Here is a 17,614-nt window from a genome sequence, read left to right on the forward strand (position 1 = left end):
AGCGCGTGCACTTTCTCCAAGGCATCAACAGCAGTTTCAGTCAAAACACCAAGAGGAAGTGGGGAGACAGCTTTGGGAAATGGTACTAAACTTCATCTGGAAAAATCAGTACTTGAGACTGGCAGGAAAATTATGAAAAAAGAAAGCAACTTTCTACACCAAACCCGAATATCTTAAAGACTGATCATTTGAACATATAAAAAGTAAAAAACCTGAATTGAGAAAATGTTAAGACAAACAAGCAAACAAACAAAAAAGCCAAAAGGCCAAACAAACAAAAAAGCCAAAAGGCCACACAATGCAGAAATGTATTTACAATGTGATGTGAGATAAACGGCTAATCTTAACACACACATTTGACAGAACAGTATGGGGAAAAAGGAAAAGTAAATTTAAAAATGGGCTAAGTGTATAAACAGAGAACTTACAAGGAAAGGAAATTTAGAAATGGACAGTATATACATGAAAAGATGTTCTCCATTCATAATTAAAGAAATATGCAATAAAATAGAAATGAATTACTATTTTTTTTAAAGATTTATTTATTTATTTGAAAGTCAGAGTTACATAGAGAGAAGAGGCAGAAGAGAGAGAAAGAAATCTTCCATCCGCTGGTTCACTCCCCAATTGGCCACAATGGCCAGAAGTACGCCGATCCAAAGCCAGGAGCCAGGAGCTTCCTCCGGGTCTCCCACGCGGGTGCAGGGGCCCAAGGACTTGGGCCATCTTCTACTGCTTTCCAGGCCATAGCAGAGAGCTGGATTGGAAGAGGAACAGCCAGGACTAGAACCGGTGCCCATATGGGATGCTGGCACTTCAGGCCAAGGCTGCCATAGCGCCAGCCCCTGAATTACTATTTTCAATTACCAGATTGACACCATTTAAACTGTTTTACAGTGCACAGTGTTGGTGAGAGTGTGGGGAAACACAGGATGTTGGTCCATTTGGAAATAGCTACTGTGATGAAGTACAGGTGACCACAACGTCTTCGATATGTTTTCCGTGGACAGGTGAGATCTATGTCTCTTTCCTGTATCATAAGTTCCATAACTAATAAAATACAGCAAAAATCACAGTGCTCCTGTTCCAAGTGTGACCTTAACTTGCCCAGTTGGTTCCCCTTCTTGCCTCCTGGTTATCTACATTGTGTTATATGGCATTCTTATGCTGTAAGAAGCCCTGGAGGATATGGATATGTGGAGGCAGAGGGCAAGGAGCAGGGAGGTCCAGTCGTGTGAATGATGGAGACCCCTAGAAAGAGAATCAGAGATGAACCATCCAGCTGAGCCCTTCCCCAAATCCTGATGCACAGAACTGTGAACAAGATAAAAAGGTTGTTTTAACACAACATTTTGGGGTAGTCTGTTGTATAGCAACAGGTATCTGGCACAGCTATCCAAATCCAGCAATTGCACTTCTATCAATCTAATCTGCTGAGATATTTGCAAATGCACAGAAACAACCCAGCAAAGAAGCTGACTGCAGCATTGTCTGTAATAGCACAGACTGGAAATCATCTGTATGTCTATCGGGGGAAATGAATGAAAGAATTCTAGTAAATCCAGTTACTGATGGGTGTGCCTGCCAACATTCTGAGAGAAGGACAGTTCTTCCACTCAAGGTCCTGTGAGCCTGGGGAGTGTGGCAGAGTGGTTCACGAGCAGACTCTGCCACTTACAATATCTGTGACTTTGGGAAAATTGTTTAACCTCCTCGTTTGTAAAATGGGGGTGGTAAAATCAGAGCGTCCGCTTCAGAGGGCTGTGGTGAGAAATAAATAAGTGGACATTATGATGTATTGAGAGATGTCTGTGCTGTGCTGTGTATATTTGGAAGATGTAGAGAGCTCTGAATTTTAAATTAGGTCAGACCAGGCTTTTGTATTTTTTTTTTTTTAAAGATTTTACTTATTCATTTGAAAGGTAGAGTAACAGAGAGAGGGAGAGACAGAGAGAAAAAGAGATCTTCCATCTGTTGGTTCACTCCCCAAATGCCTGCCAACAGCAGGGACTAGGCCAGGACAAAGCTGAGAACTAGGAATTGCATCTGGGTCTCCCACCTGGGTAGCAGGGACCCAAGTACTCGGGCCACCATCTGCTGTCTCCCAGAGGCATTAGCAGGGAGCTGGATCAGAAGCGTGGAGTGTCTGGGACTCATACCAGCACTCCAGTACGGGATACCATAGCTTGCCGTGCCACAAGGCACAGCCCACTTTTAAAGGGATTGCAAAGCAGAGTACAGGCAGACTTTCACCATCGGACAGGGAAGGGAGACAGACACATAAAGGCTTGAAGGCAGATGGATTCCCGCGTTCCTGTTCTGACTCTCGCTGTCTCCTGTCAGCACACATGGACCCACCCGCTGGTTCCCTTTAAGCAACTGCTCAGCATTGCACAGTGAGACCCCACCACATTTCTTTCCCTGTCTGCTAGCGAGGGACTCGGGCTATTTCCAGTTCTTACAGTTGCACATTTATCTTTGCTAAGTTCCTGCAGTGTCGATTCTTAGAAATGGGGATGTTGGCATTAAGGGTACTTACATTTTGAGAGCTATCCTCCAAGTGTTTCAAAATCTGGTCCCATCTCCTCCCCCATCCCCCACGGCTGTTTGTTTTCATAATTTTGCTGTCTCTTTTTGTGGGTTTACTTTTTTAGATGAACTTTACTGTCTTGCCAAGTCTTATCACCCAGGCTGTGGGTTTGAATGAATACACAGATGAGTCAGCCGCCATGTCTGTCTTGAAAGGTCATATGCTAGCTGGGATTGGGGTGGGGAATAGGGCTGGGGGCGGGCGGGGGGAGGGGAGGGCCGGGAGGCAGGGGTAATAACAGCTACAAAACAAATCTTAAGGCCAGGGCCAGCACCAAAGACTGGACCACCCACTGGGAGGGCCCAGCACAGAGCTGCCTGTGGGGTTTGCAGCAATCCAGGGAGGCTTCCCCGGAGGAGGTTTCCTGGGCACTTCCTGGAACAGTGACTCACTGAATTCTCACAGCGGCCGTGTGATTATCTCCACTTTCCAGACGGGGAACCCGAGGCCTTGCCCAGCTCCAGCCTCTCAGCTCCCAACCCCTCTTTCCCTTTCTGTCCTTGCTTCCACGGAGTCATCCCTCGCCCCAGCCTCTTGCACCGGCTGGGCTGGCTAAGCCCTGGGCCGTGGGCACCAACCGAGGACCCTGCACGGGGCTGTGTCAACTTCTTACAGAGGGACACTGGGCTTTTGTGGCAGGCTGGACCCTACCCAGCTCTGGAATCCAGATCACAGAAGCTGCCTCTCCCGGGCCCTGGGGCCTCCAGTAAACACCTCTCCCCACCTGCCTGCCTTTCCAAGTTCATTTGGGTTAAGCATTGCGCCCTGCCTGCAGCTTAATTCCCAAGCTTCCCGAGTGAATGAAGTTATTCTCTCCTCTCATTAGCAAGGCCTGGGCTCCCTGGGAGGCCCAGGAGAAGGGGGGAGAGGGGCAGTGGATTAAATTGGCACTGAATCCCACATTCACTAACATCCTGGCCGCCGCGCCTCTTCCTCCCTCCCACTGCTCCCACCAGGTCCAAGTCAAGTCCTCTCACCAGCAATCCGGGGGGGAAAAGTCTCAGAAAACTGCACAGCAGGAAGCCCGGCTGGGAGGAGCCGGCTTCCAGACTCAGAGCGGGAGGGTACCCACATCTTCTTGCGGAGCCACCTCCTTCACCGGCAGGTCCAGTCCACCTAGGCTTCGACCTCAGCGTTATCCCACAGCCTCTCTTCCACGCGTAACCCTGGCGGCGTCACTGTCGCGCTCGTCGTGGGAACAGATCCTGTGTGCGCACACCTCAGGGAATTACGGTAACACGGACAGCGGCTCCGGTCTGGCTCCAGCTCCCCCGCGTGTCGACAGCAAGAATTGCAGAGGGCTCCGCCCACTCCCGCCGGGATGGGGCAGAGGCTCCGCGCGCCGAGGCACCCCGCGCGAGAATCGGGATGTGCCAGTGGCCTGGCCCTGTGGCCAGCCTGAGGGACGTCCTCCGTTCTCGCGTCTCTCTTGTGGCTGCAGCCCTGCCCAGGATCCAGCTCGCGGGGCAGCGTCCTGGGGACCGCAGAGCTCACTTTCGGCAAGCGTCACACTGGAACCGCATGTAACTCTCCAGTGGTGTCCCTGGGCGAGGCATTAACCTCTCTGAGCCTTGCTTCACTCCTTTGTAAGATGGAGCCTCCATCTGCTAGCATTTGCCTGGCTATCAAGATGACTGAAAGGAATGGCACAGGCGGCAGGTGCACAGCAGTAGGATACCAGCCATCACCCACTGTGCGCTGGGCCTGGCTGGGCACTCGAAGTAACCCTGCAGAAAAGTACCGTCCATGGGTACAAGAACTTGAGGGTCAGAGAGAGCCAGTGATTTGCACACGGCCACGGCAGCTGGAGTGGCAGAGCTCGGACTGGACCCAGGAAGACAGGAATTCATAAGGGCTCTGTGGGGTCCAAGGTCTGTGAACTTAAGGGGTGCCTCTTTGGGGTCTCATGGATTCTTCATTCCTTTTGGGGTAATGCTTGAGCGGGCAGGGGACCTGCAAGACCACCCTGGCTTATTCCTTGTGGAGAGAAGGGGAGGGACCTGTTGGGCCACACAGTTGGTCGGTGAGGACCTGGTCTGGAGCCCTGTGCTCATCTAAACCTCCCTGCCTTGGAGAGAGCAACTCTTTTCTTTTTTTTTTTTATTTTTATTTTTTTGACAGGCAGAGTGGACAGTGAGAGAGAGAGACAGAGAGAAAGGTCTTCCTATGCCGTTGGTTCACTCTCCAATGGCCGCCGCGGCAGGCACGCTGCGGCCGGCACACCGCGCTGATCCGATGGCAGGAGCCAGGTACTTCTCCTGGTCTCCCATGGGGTGCAGGGCCCAAGAACTTAGGCCATCCTCCACTGCACTCCCTGGCCACAGCAGAGAGCTGGCCTGGAAGAGGGGCAACCGGGACAGAATCCGGCACCCGACCGGGACTAGAACCCCATGTGCTGGCGCCGCAGGCGGAGGATTAGCCTATTGAGCTATGGCGGTGCCGGCCAATTCTTTTCTTTTTAAAATACTTTATGTATTTATTTGAGAGGTAGAGTTACAGACAGTGAGAGGGAGAGACCAAGAGAAAGGTCTTCCCTCTGCTGGTTCACTCCCCAAATGGCCGCAATGGCTGGAGCTGTGCCAATCTGAAGCCAGAAGCCAGGAGTTTCTTCCGGGTCTCCCACGTGGGTGCAGGGGCCCAAGGACTTGGGCCATCTTCTACTGCTTTCCCAGGCCATAGCAGAGAGCTAGATTGGAAGAGGAGCAGCCCATATGGGATGCCGACGCTGCAGATGGAGGATTAACCTTCTGCGCCACAGCAGCGGCCCCATGAGAGAGCAGTTCTTGGGATTGGTTGGGGGGAACCCTCCTCCACACACGAACTGCCCATTTCAGCAGGGGCTCCCCGCTGGCTGCTCCTGACCTCATTTGGCTGGGAGCTTCTGCCACAGTTCCTCCCCCAGGCACCCCAGGTCAGCTCCCCCTGGCACAACAGATGCTATCCACAGAGAGCCCGCGCAGCTCTGATTTCCAAGTGCAGGTGCCAGCCCAGCAAGCATTTGACCTGTGTCTCTTGTATATGTGTGTGCACATCTTTTATGTGCTGTTAGAAAAGCGCTAGCATAATGCATAGCGAATGGCATCTTTGGGTAGATGATTTGTGGTTCTTTTTCTCTGTCTGTATTTTACAATTCCTTTGGTAGTGCCCATTATTGGTAAGATAAGAAATATAAAGTTGTTCTAAGATTCTCTTAAGAAAAAAGGAAACAATCCTAAAGAAAAATGTGCTAGAGATAAGAACAGATTATTATCAGAAGAAAAAAAAAAAAGAACTGGCTTTGCTTGTAATGATAGAGATGCAGATGAAAATAACCCCGAGTTCCTATTTCTCACCTATCAGCCTGGCAGAAATCCCAGCTGCCCAGCGGGCTGTGCTGGGAAAGCCGTGGTGAGCCAGGTGCTGGCAGACACTGCGGATGGGCAAGCAAGGTAGTGTAGGCCCTCGGCAGGGGGATTCGCAGTGGCCGGCAAAATTACTCCTGCACTTATCCCGCGGCCCAGCAATCCCACTCTGAAGACTTCATCCCAGAAATGCGCCAGTGAAACCATCAAGGGGACACGCCTGAAGCTATTCACGGCTGCTCTATCTAGGCTCTATCCATCGTAGCAGCCAAAGACGGGCAACAGGCAGGTGTGCGTCCACAAGCAGCGGCTGAATGGGCTGCACCATGAGGGGCTCCCAGGAGGAGGTAACAGGATGGTGGCGCGGGGGGCGGGGCAGGGCTTAATCTAGCATTAAGACCCCCCCTTCCCATCACAATACCTGGGTTCCAGCTCCAGCTCCCTGCTAATGTGGACCCTGGAAGTCCACCGTGATGGCTCAAGTAGATGCGTTCCTGCCACCCATGTGGGCCACCTGGCAGCCCTGGCCGCCATGGTGGACGTTCAGGGGAGTGAACAAATGAATGGGTGCGTTCTCCGTGTCTCTCACTGATTTTCAGATAAATAAATTGAGAGAGAGAGAGAGAGAGAGAGAGAGGGAGAGGGAGAGGGAGAGGGAGAGGGAGGAAAAGATGCTGGGAGACATCACTGTGTGACAGGACAAGGCGAGTGATGAGGACGCAGAGAGAGAAGATGAGGGACTGTCCAGCTCAAGTCCTTAGGGCCCTGCCACCCACCTGGGAGACCCAGATGGAGTTCCAGGCACCTGGCCTAGCCTTGCTGTTGCTGGCATCTGGGGAGTAAACCAGCAGATGGAAGATCTCTGTTTTTTTTCTGTCTCTATACCTTTAAAATAAATAAATAACTTTTAAAAAGATTTATTTATTTATTTGAAAGGCAGAGTTACAGAGGGAGAGGGAAAGATAGAGATCTTGCATCCACTGGTTCACTCCCCAGATGACCCTAATGGGCCGGGGCTGAGCCAGCTCAAAGCCAGGAGCCAGGAGCTTCATCCGGGTCTCCCATGAGGTCCAGGGACCCAAACATTTGGGCCATCCTCTGCTGCTTTCCTAGGTGCATGAGCAGGGAGCTGGATCAGAAGTGGAGCAGCCGAGACTGAAACTTTGGGATGCCGGCATCAAAAGGCAGTGGTTTTACCTGCTCTGCCACAGCGCTGGCCCTCACAAAGAAAGGGTCAGCAATCACAATTTGCAAGGTTATTTTGTCAGTCAAGATTCAGTGAGCAACAGAATCACTCTGAGATTTTGGGTTAGGAGATTCCTTCTAATAACCCACATTACTTGGTTGCAAGAAGTTGCTGGGGGGCCAGCACTGTAAAGCCGCTGCCTGCAGTGTCGACATCCCATATGGGCGCTGGTTCGAGTCCTGGCTCCACTTCCTATCCAGCTCTCTGCTATGGCCTGGGAAAGCAGTAGAAGATGGCCCAAATCCTTGGGCCCCTGCACCCATGAGGGAGACCCGGAATTAGCTCCAGGCTCCTGGCTTCGGATCAGCGCAGCTCCGGCCGTTGTGGCCAATTGGGGAGTGAACCATTGGATGGAAGACCTTTCCCTCTCTCTCTCTCTCTCTCTCTCTCTCTCTTTCTCTCCCTCTCTTTCTTCCTCTCCCCTCTCTGTGTAACTCTTTCAAATAAATAAATAAATCTTAAAAAAAAAAAAAAAAAGAAGTAGCCAGGAAGAGGGAGGTTGGGAGTGGGTTCTGGATCAGAGAAAGAGCCCTGGCCAGTCCTCTGACAAACCGAGTCTTCCAGCTGCTGAAACAGACCCACGAGGGTAAGCTCGCCTGAGTCTGTGGGGGCCGAAGCTGGTGCCCGGGGCTTGGTGGCCTGGGAGCTTGCTGAGGAGCGGGTTCACTGGTTGGGAAGGAAGCTGGCTGTGGCGTGGATGAGAGTGAGAATGGGCGAGCCTACTCGGCTGACGCGGAGAGGCGTCAGAGACCTCCAACTGAAACATGTAAATATTTTAAAATTATAGAAAAAATGAGCATTTAAAATGTCTAAAAAGCAAAAGAAAGAGGCCAGCGCTGTGGCACAGTGAGTTAATGCCCTGGCCTGAAGCGCCAGCATCCCATATGGGCACTGGTTCAAGACCCGGCTGCTTCACTTCCAATCCAGCTCTCTACTATGGCCTGGGAAAGCAGTAGAAGATGGCCCAAGTCCTTGGGCCTCTGCACCCACGTGGGAGACCGGAATAAGCTCCTGGCTTCTGCTTCGGATCAGCACAGCTCTGGCCATTGTGGCCATCTGGGGAGTGAACCATCAGATGGAAGACCTCTCTCTCTCTCTCTCTCTCTCTCTGCCTCTCCTCTCTCTGTGTAACTCTGACTTTCAAATAAATAAATCTTTAAAAAATAAATAAAAAGCAAAAGAAAATGAAACAAGTAAACCCCGCGCGTCGAATTGGTGGCATAACTGTTAGGTGGGACGTTAGAAACGAGCCTGTGTGGGGAGCGGGGCCAAAGGGAAGCACAGCCTCTGCAGGAGCTCACCTTGGGAGCTGCCCGGCAGGTTACACTGCGAAGTCCTGCCCAGACCCCGACAACCTCACAGGCGGCCTCAGCCTTCCCCCCGCGAGAGCTCCCCAGGAGAACCCTCTGCTCAGCACCAGTGGTCACCCAGCCTCATCACTGGGCAGCACAGCCGTCCCGGCCCACCCACGGAAGGCACCCTGGGGGGAGCTCCTGGGCCCGGTGCCAGGTGGCCTCCCCAGTCTGACAGCACTGAGTAGTGACACCTAGGGAGGAGTTTCACCTGTTTACACTCAGCGAACCTCTGTCCTGGAGGAGGAGGAGGAGGAGGAGGGGGAGGAGGAGGAGGAGGAGGCAAGGAAGGAGAAACAGCAGGAGAACCCGACCCCCTTCCCTTAGAAGCCCTGGTCTGAATACAGACTGCGTGCTCAGCTCTCAGCTCTCTGCTGAGCTGCCCGCCTGGCCTGCCAGGTGCATTCTCTCCATTAAACCATGTAGCCTTGCTCTCCCCAGTCCGAGTGACTGTCACTCTCTCCCAGATTCTGTCTCATATGTTCTGACAGATGCCCCACCCCATTAACCCTGCTATCTTGTTTACCATTACTCTCGGTCTCACATCTGAATTCTTTCTTGCACAAAGACAAGAACCTATCCCACCCATCGCCGCTAACAGAACCACAGTGAGAGGAACCGTTCTAAGTGACTCTAGACCACTGGTGGGTGTATCCATGTAGCAAGAAAAACTTTAAAAATACTTAACCTGTTTTCAAGAATGGAGTCGCATGCTATGTTGGAATTGTTGTTCCGAGACTGCTATGAGTATATTATGGAGTGCAGTGAATGAGAGATTCTGTTGAAGTCACTGAGATGTGAGATTTCCAACATGGGAGGAAGAACATGTCATTTTGATGACAATAGGTAAAATCTTGTCTTGAATTTGAGTTGATATTCATGTGGGTTTTATCAGAACACAAACCAATGAGCAAGCGTGTCCTAGCTGGAGCTGCTGAGAGGCCCAAGGGAGAAAACCAACTCAGTAGCAGTGATCACCCCTAGCACTCAGATTGTGGTCTCTACATATCACTTCCCACTAAAAGGATCCAGGACTCTGGGGAGACGTGGTTGCTTTTAGGTGTGGTGCTGGAAAGTGCTGGAAGAATCTAGAACATGTCATTGTAGCAGGAGCTGGGAAGCCATGAAAAACTACAGTGGTTCAGCAGGCAACTTGGCTAGAGGTGCACAACTGAAGCGTCTGTAAGAGAAATACCACCAATGGAGCCTACACACAGAATGTAGTAAAGTCCCTAGTTTATAATGACAGTAAAACAAAACAGAGCAAAATACCACATTGAACACATCACAGAATGCTCGGAAACCATCTCATTGTTCTGAAAACTGGTAAAAAAAAAAAAAAAGACTGTAAAAGGAACCATGACTCCCTCCCCCACAGGAGTCATCAAGTCGTTCATGAGAGGAAGCTCCACTTCGTATGAGGATGTCTGCTTACGAGTGCACAAGGAATGACGGGAAAAAGACACCTCCCATTTTCAAGCCTTGGTTTAGTAAGCGGAGTGCTGACGTCACACAAAGGGAGCTGAGATGTTGGGCATCTTCTGGTGCAAATCAGTGCCACTTCCGTGAAACCACCAGCCAAGCCCATTGACCAGTCAATCCGCCAGTGTATAAGAAACGCCGGGAGCAGGCCAGGCATCTGGCACCGCAGTCAGGACACTGCTTGGGATGCCCACATCCACCCTGACCCGCCTGGGCTCCAAATCCAGCCTCCTCCCGGTGCGAAGTCACTCGGCTCCCTGACACTCACATGGAATACTCAGATTGAGTTCTAGGCTCCTGCCTTTGGCTTGGTCCAGCCCTGGCTGTTGCAGGCAGGATGGGAGCTCTCTCTCTGTCTGTCTTTCAAATTGAAAGAGAGTAAAAGGGAGAGGGAGAGGGAGGGAAGGAGGGAGGGAGGGAGAGAGAAGAATGTTAAATGACACCATGGGAAATTGATCAGTAAAATCTAGATCTCTAGATTGTGGGATTCTCTACAGGACAAATGAACCAGTATCTTCAGCACATACACTGCAGAGCAGTAGGGGTATGAAACTTATAAATTAAGGAAGAATTTAGAAATAATTAACCAATTTTAATACATAGAACTTACTGGGTTTCTAATTAGAAAAACTTGTATTGCACACACATCATATATATATATATATATATATATACACGCACTATACATGTGTGTGTGTGTGTGTGTGTGTGCGACAGTTGGGGAAAGTTGAACACTGGGAATTTGATCATATTAAGGAATTATTGTTGATTTTTAAGTATAAAAATGCTACTGCTGGGGCTGGCGGTGTGGTATAGTGGGTTAAGCTTCTGCCCCTGATGCCAGCATCCCATATGGGCACCAGTTCAAGTCCTGGCTCCTCCACTTCTGATCCAGCTCCCTGCCAATAATGCACCTAGGAAACCAGTGGAAGATGGCCACCCACGTGGGAGAGCTGGAGGAAACTTCTAGCTCCTTGGCTTTGGCCCAGCCCCAGCTATTGTGGCTGTCTGGGGAGTGAACCAACAGATAGAAATTCTGTCTGTCTGTCTCTCCCTCTCTCTGTATAACTCTGGCTTTCAACTAAATAAGTAAATCTTTTTAAAAAATGGTACTGTGGTTATATTCTTAAAATATTTTTATAGAAATATGCGGATAAATTTATGTTTATGCAATTTCTTCAAATTGATTCAGGAAGAGGCGAAGGAAGAAATAGTCATGGCCTGCCAACTGCTGAGTCTGGATACTGAGCACCTGGGGTCCTGGTGTTTATTCTAGTTCTAGTATTCGCTCTACCTTTGTCTATATTGGAAATCTCCCGTAATAAGAATTTTGTTTTTGACAGGCAGAGTTAATGAGAGAGAGAAAGAGAGACAGAGAGAAAGGTCTTCCTTCTGTTGGTTCACTCCCCAAGTGGCCACTATTGCCAGCACTGTCCTGATCCAAAGCCAGGAGCCAGGTGCTTCTCCTGGTCTCACATGTGGTTACAGGACCCAAGCACTTGGGCCATCCTTCACTGCACTCCCTGGCCACAGCAGAGAGCTGGCCTGGAAGAGGGGCAACCGGGACAGAATCCGGCGCCCCGACCGGGACTAGAACCCGGTGTGCCGGCGCCGCAAGGCAGAGGATTAGCCTAGTGAGCTGCAGCGCTGGCCCCATAATAAGAAATTTAAGAACAAGGCTTCTCTAAGAGAAATCACATGTGGCAAAATACTAATAAATGCGTTGCAAGCCTTTCACCTTTCTGTACGTCTGGAAGTTTTCAAAATGAAGCTTCAGGGAAGGAAATCTCTCTTGGTCTCTCTGCCCGGGCCGGGGGCTTCCCAGCCCAGACCTGAGGCTTCCAGGGAGGGGTCTTGTGCTCAGGGGGCCTCACAAGGAGCATCCCCAAAGCCAGCAGGGGCAGAGCCAGCAATGAAGCCTGGAACCTCAAACCTACCCTGCCGGGGCTTCCCCTAACTTGGGGAGTCGGGGCCATGGACCCCTGGCTCTCCCTCCTGCCCTTCCCCCTTCATCACCCCATGAAGGAGGTGATAAAGCAGCAGCCCTGCGCTCTGCTGTCCCAGGACCACAGGCGTCAGGGTGGCAGCCGGGCTGCTGTGCCTGCCAACTGCTCCCTGGCTCCTCTGCGCCCACCCATCAGGCGGCCAGGGCTTGGAGAGTGACCAGCCATCTGCTGTCAGAGCCCCGTCCACCTGCCAGTCGCTTCTGGAAATTCAGACCACCTGGGCAAGCACTCTGGTCCCACCGCTCAGCAGTGTGAAGCAGGGAGAGCTACCAACCCTCTCTGGGCTGTGCCTCCTCCTCACAAAGTGGTGACCACAGTGTCCGTTTCATAGGGTGGTTTGGGGGCCAAATGTGATAACCTACACAAAGCGCTTGGACCAGGCTTATTAATTGGTAGCTATTATCACTGTGCCATTTTTCAAAGGCCAGCACCAATACTTCCTTCTTCAGGAAGCCTTTCCAAACTGCACCCTGTATACTAAAGACCAAAAGATAGTCTCCCTCCTCTGGTCTCTGAAGAACCGGTAACCACACCTCTCGTGGTTTTGCTGGCTTCCCGCTTTGGGGCAGGGATGTCAGAGACCCAGCTTCCCATAAATCGAAAGCTGTTATAGATGCTTTAAGGCCTACCAAGCAAAGAACAGACAGGATCTGAAGTGCAACCCATGCTGGTGTGTTTAATGTGTATCTTTTCTGTTTGTGCCTGTCTTTGCAAACCCAAAAATACATGAATTAAAAAAATATTTCTATCAGTATGGTGTTATACGTCTCACTCAGTGGATTTTTCTGCCCAGCACTGATGCTGAAAGTACACCTGGTGCCTTGCTTCTCAGGCTGCACAGAGCCACGTGTCACCCATCCACTCTCCCACTGATGGACATTTAGGCTGCCACAGAGCAACTCAATCAGAGCATACTTCTGTATGTCCCTTTATGGGCCTGAGAGAGGTTTGGGGGATGTGCATGGGAGAGCTAGGTGCTGGGTAACAGGTCCTGTGGCTAATGCCCCCCCATTACTGCTCAACTGCTCCCATCAGCAGAGCCCCCCTGCTGTAGCTCCACAGTCTCCTCAGATGCGTGGTGGCATCATCCAGCTGTCTAATTTTTGCCAGTCTTATCGGTGTGACAGCTCACTGTCATTTTAACCGTCCTTGTCATTTTCGCTTGTACTTTTCTAATCACGAAAAAATCCTTCCGTATCTTCGCGTGCCAGCGACCTTGCTAGGGTCGCAGCGCCTTAAACGCCTGCTCAAGTGGTGGGGTCTGACTGTGCTCCCAGGGGCACCAGGCCAAGGCGCCAGGGTCCCGAGCCCACGCTCGCGGAGGCGGCTGCCCGATGCTCCCGCGTGCGTCTCTGGGGCGCGGGAGGCTGCGAGAGCTCCGGCGAGGGGGGACCTGCGGAGCCCAGCGTGGCCCCGATCCGGCGGCTCGGTTCCGATAGGCGCCGAGCCTGGGGCAGGTGGAGGGAGCAGCAGGAGGGCCCCGCAGCTGGGTCGGGGACCCTGGGAGGCCGCAGCGGCTGCGCTCGGAGCAAGCAGGGGCGCAGGGTCTGGAGGCGCTGCGCCCCCTGCCCGGCGCTCGCTAGCCCCGCTGGGTCGGACGCGCGCCGCGTGCCCAGCTGCGCAGCGGCGGGATGGAGGAAGAGCTGGCGTGGGAGACCCACGGCCGTGAGTCCGCGGCGCTGGGAGCAGGGGACACGGAGGGGCGGGCCGAGGCCGAGAGGACCCCCACCCCCTATCCCATCCTCCATCCGTGCAGGGGCGGCCAAGGGCGGGACTGGCGCGGTAGGCGTGGCCACCTCTTTTTCTTCTTTGGGCCCCGGAACGCGAGCGAGCAGAGACGCTTGGCTGCGTGTGTGGGACTTGCTTTGCGCCCGGTGCCACGGGGGGGGGGGGGCATTACCTAGAAATCATGACGGTCACAGCGATCCTTGCTGAGTTCTGTCTGAGCCAGAGCAGGCCCGTTGCTTGGTCTGCGCTGCGCCTGTGGGTAGGTCTTACCGCTGTCTCCATTTGGCAGATGACAAAGCTGAGACCCGAGGTCACGGCTGTTAAGTGGTAGACGGCCCCAGGTCACAGGATGTCATGGTTGGGTGGGGAAACTGAGCCAGCGACGGGAGCTGTGGTGTGCCCAGTACCAGGGCCCCAGGCCAGGCAGCAGCATCTGCGTGGGCATCAGGAGCTTTGGCCGCACTGCCTGGGAGAGGAGAGTGTCCCCATTCGGGCCCTCAGCCCTGCAGCCCTGGCTGCGTCCCGACAGCCGAACCAGGCTCTGTCCACAAATTCCCACAGTACTGGGGTCCATCTCAGTGAGGACCTTTGAGATCTACAGTGTCCCAAATGCTGAATGAAGCTTAGGGGTGGTTTTGTTGGGGGTGGGGGGGTGGGGATAGTTTGATCACAGTGCTAATTCTTTCAGAGGGTGCAGGATTCCGCGTGGTGCCTGGCCACCATCAATCCTTGCATTCATAGAATGTGGAGCAGGGGCTCTGGAGGGGAGTTCTGGGCAGAGGCCCAGCCCTGGCCCAGACTCAGCAGGTGGAGCGGGCAGTGTGCGACGGGACCTTCTCGGGCCTGGCTCTGAGCAGCGTGTGCTTGCTCCCCCTGCACCCTGAGCTCTTTGCTGACACACACCAGGTCACTCCCTGGGCTCCTGCAGCAGCTCAGGGGTCCACAGGTTGTGTCCACGAAGCCCCAGAAAGCCCAAGACCCGCTTCTGCACCAGAGAGGCTATGAGGGATTTATTTGGAAAAAACAACCGGCGTGGCAGGCCTGTGACCTCAGTGCGTCCTGGCCTCCTCTGACAGGACACTGGCCACCATCCCTGGATGCAGTGTTTGGGTCCAGACAGTCACACTGGACCAAAAATGCAGGATGTGGGTTTTGCAGCAATAAAACCACAAGATTACTCACTGTGTGATGACTGCAAAGGGCCAGCAAATATTTGTCCTCGGAGCTAGTGTGCCTGAGCGGTTCTGACGGAGGGGGCAGGCATCCACGCCTGTCACTCATGGAACCAGAGCTGCATGGACTCCTCTGTGTGCCCAGCTTCAGGCTGCTGCGGGCTGTGTCAAGTGTGACCATGGTCTCGCCAAGGAGACTGGACATTCTCCCAAGCCAAGAGCAATCGGGGTGACCGCAGTTGGGAGTGTGGTAGGCTGAGCCCTGGCCCACCTCACCAGGCCTGGGGACTCCAGGTTCAGACACTAGCCTGCAGCACGGCCCTGAGCCCACTGTGGTGGGGGTGGCACACTGTGGCGAGCTCCCTCTAGTCCGAGACTCTCCCAGAGTGCAGCCCCGAGGGTGAGCAGGCACAGGGAGGGCAAATCATGGCGGGCCTCGGAGCGGCCAGGTGAAAGCTAACTAGCAGTTGAGGATGAGGAGGGGAGAGGTGGCGGCTGGGGGAGGTGCACCGAGTCTCTGCCTTGCCCCGGCCACCTTCTAGACAGGACCGAGCTGGGAAAGAAGCTCTGACTGCAATGGGAATGAATTCCATTCCCTTCCCCTAAAGCAGCTCTCAGGGAGGGGACGGAAGAGCAGGATGCGGGTGCCTGTAAGGGTTGAGGGCCACACCCGGGCCGCAGCGGCTGCTCTTGCGCATGCGCTCCCGTCTTCAGGGTTTACGCGGTCCGGGAGTTAGCGAGAAGAGGGCAGTGTGGGAGGGTCCCTGGCTCGAGCTGCTGCTCTCCCCCCACCACCCCATCCCACCGGCGCCAAGCTTCCTGAAGGGAAGACCCCTGCCCGAAGGGGCTGTCTTCCTAACCGCAGCGCCGCCTGATTTGGGGTGGGGGACGCTCCCCTCAGCCTGCGCCCGTCCCTCTCTCCGCAGTGCTCCCTCTGGAGCGGCAGCTGCATGAGGCTGCCCGCCAGAACCACGTCGGGAGGATGAAGGAGCTGATGAGGAGGAGAGTGAACGTCAGGGCCAGAAACCACGTGCGTAGTGGGCTCCTCCACACCACAGTGCGGGGTGACACTGTGGCACAGGGGTCAGTTCCGGGAGTGGGGGCAGGCGCACGCAGGTGCTCGTGGACGGAGGCTCAGGTTCTGTGCTGATTGTCTCAGGGTCTCTCAGACCGAGAGGGGCCGGGGCCGAACCCAGGCAATTCCACAGCTCACACTCTTAACCCTGGGTGACCCATCTCAGAGGGACCCGCAAGAAGTAAAGCTGAGAGGCAGAGAGCGGGGTCAGAGGTCAGCAGTCAGAGATGAGGACACAGTGGTGCCCGTGATCAGATGCCCAGGCTCAGGACCAAGAGAGGCCCGAATCCAGGAGCGCAGTGTGCAAGAGGCTGATTTAGCTCAGCTCTTCCCAGGCCTGTGCTGTTCTGGGCCCGCGCCCGCCCTGGGGGACTCCAAGATGAGGCAGGAGGCAGGGAGGAGCCTCGGGGGAGGGCACAGGTGTTTGTGGGGGTTCACAGCCCTGCTGGGGGAGGGGACACAAGGACAGGCCCGGGCACTGCATTAGCAGGGAGCTGGATCAGCAGTAGAGCAGCGGGGACCTGAAGCGGCGCCCCTATGGGGTGGGGGTGTGCTGCTGTTTAACCTGCTGAGCCACAGCACTGCAGGAACTTCATGGGAGACGGGGGAACGGGCGGAAGGAGCTGGATGTGGGATTCCTGACGGTTGGGCCTGATGTGACAGGGTTGTGGTTTGGCTCTTTGGCACCTGCCAGGGCACAATGATAACCATGGGGATTCTGGGAAGGGTCTGGTGCATCCTGGTTTCCAGAGCACCTGCTCCCCAGTGCCCCCCCCCAATCCTTGGAGAGGTGAGCAGGCTGGGGAGCGCATCAAGGGGGGGCATGTGGGGGCACAGGTCACTTTAGGTCACCCAGCACGGTGCTGGTGACCAGAGCCTCGTTCCCAACTCCTGGACAAGCACCTGCAAGGAAGCCTAGCCTTGCTGGATGACAGACAATAATGCTGCCGTCCCTCACTCACTGACTCCATTCATTCATCCATTCACGATTTATTAAGGGCTTAATCCAGGTGGGCACCTTGCCAGGTGTTGAGGGTGGAGCAGAGCCCATGACAGGACGTGGCCCCGCTCTTGTGCCGCTGATGATCTGGGGTGGGAGTGGGGACAGATATCAGGCCAAGGCTCCCACAAGCAGTCCCATCCTGCTGCAGGGGGGGGGGGGCGGGCGAGGTGTGGCCCACCTGGTGGAGCAGGAGACACCACCTGAAGGCCAGGTGAAGTAGGCAGTGTCCTGAGTGGAAGGGACAAGCGTGGCAGAAGCCCTGTGGAAGGAAGGAGCAGCTGGGCCCAGAGAGGGGACACAGCTTGCCTGAGACCACATAGAAAACAAAGGCGAGGGGCGGGAGGCTGCTTCCCCCAGGCCTGCTCTGAGGAGTTGGGGCCAGCGTGCACAGCAGGGTGCTCTGGTGGTGGGGTGCACGGCCAGGCCCTGGCCTGAAGGAAGAAACCAGGTGCCCCCTGGGGACCTGGAGAATAACCCTAGGCCCCTGGACTGGGCAGGGGGGGTGGGAACAGCAAGCATGAAGGCTGGGCGGTGGCTTTTCTGAGACGCAGTGGTGGCCAGTGCCAGGCCTGGCCGAGCCTCAGAGGCCTGGGGCTCACAGTCTGGCCCGAAAGCAGTG

General features: G+C 54.1%; 1 protein-coding gene and 1 long non-coding RNA gene across 4 annotated transcripts in view; one reads left to right on the top strand and one right to left on the bottom strand.

Annotated features, from left to right (window-relative positions):
* Nucleotides 1-524: 524 nt before the first annotated feature.
* Nucleotides 525-3,859, bottom strand: LOC138844553 (uncharacterized). The gene is made up of 2 exons (XR_011380485.1): nt 3,568-3,859; nt 525-757 (listed from the first exon to the last, which is right to left on the bottom strand). It is a non-coding gene; the product is annotated as an uncharacterized lncRNA (long non-coding RNA).
* Nucleotides 3,860-13,398: 9,539 nt separating this feature from the next.
* ANKDD1A (ankyrin repeat and death domain containing 1A) overlaps nt 13,399-17,614 on the top strand; it is a 36,114-nt gene continuing 31,898 nt past the window's right edge. The window contains exons 1-2 of one of the 3 annotated variants that reach the window (XM_070054377.1): nt 13,399-13,682; nt 15,844-15,947. In XM_070054377.1, the coding sequence (XP_069910478.1) occupies nt 13,649-13,682; nt 15,844-15,947 (138 nt within the window). In that variant the 5' untranslated portion in view covers nt 13,399-13,648. The remainder of the gene's footprint in view (nt 13,683-15,843; nt 15,948-17,614) is intronic. The other 2 variants (XM_070054376.1, XM_051822332.2) reach the window with 2 other exon arrangements.

This window comes from Oryctolagus cuniculus, chromosome 12, assembly GCF_964237555.1.
Source record: "Oryctolagus cuniculus chromosome 12, mOryCun1.1, whole genome shotgun sequence".
NCBI lineage: Eukaryota > Metazoa > Chordata > Mammalia > Lagomorpha > Leporidae > Oryctolagus > Oryctolagus cuniculus.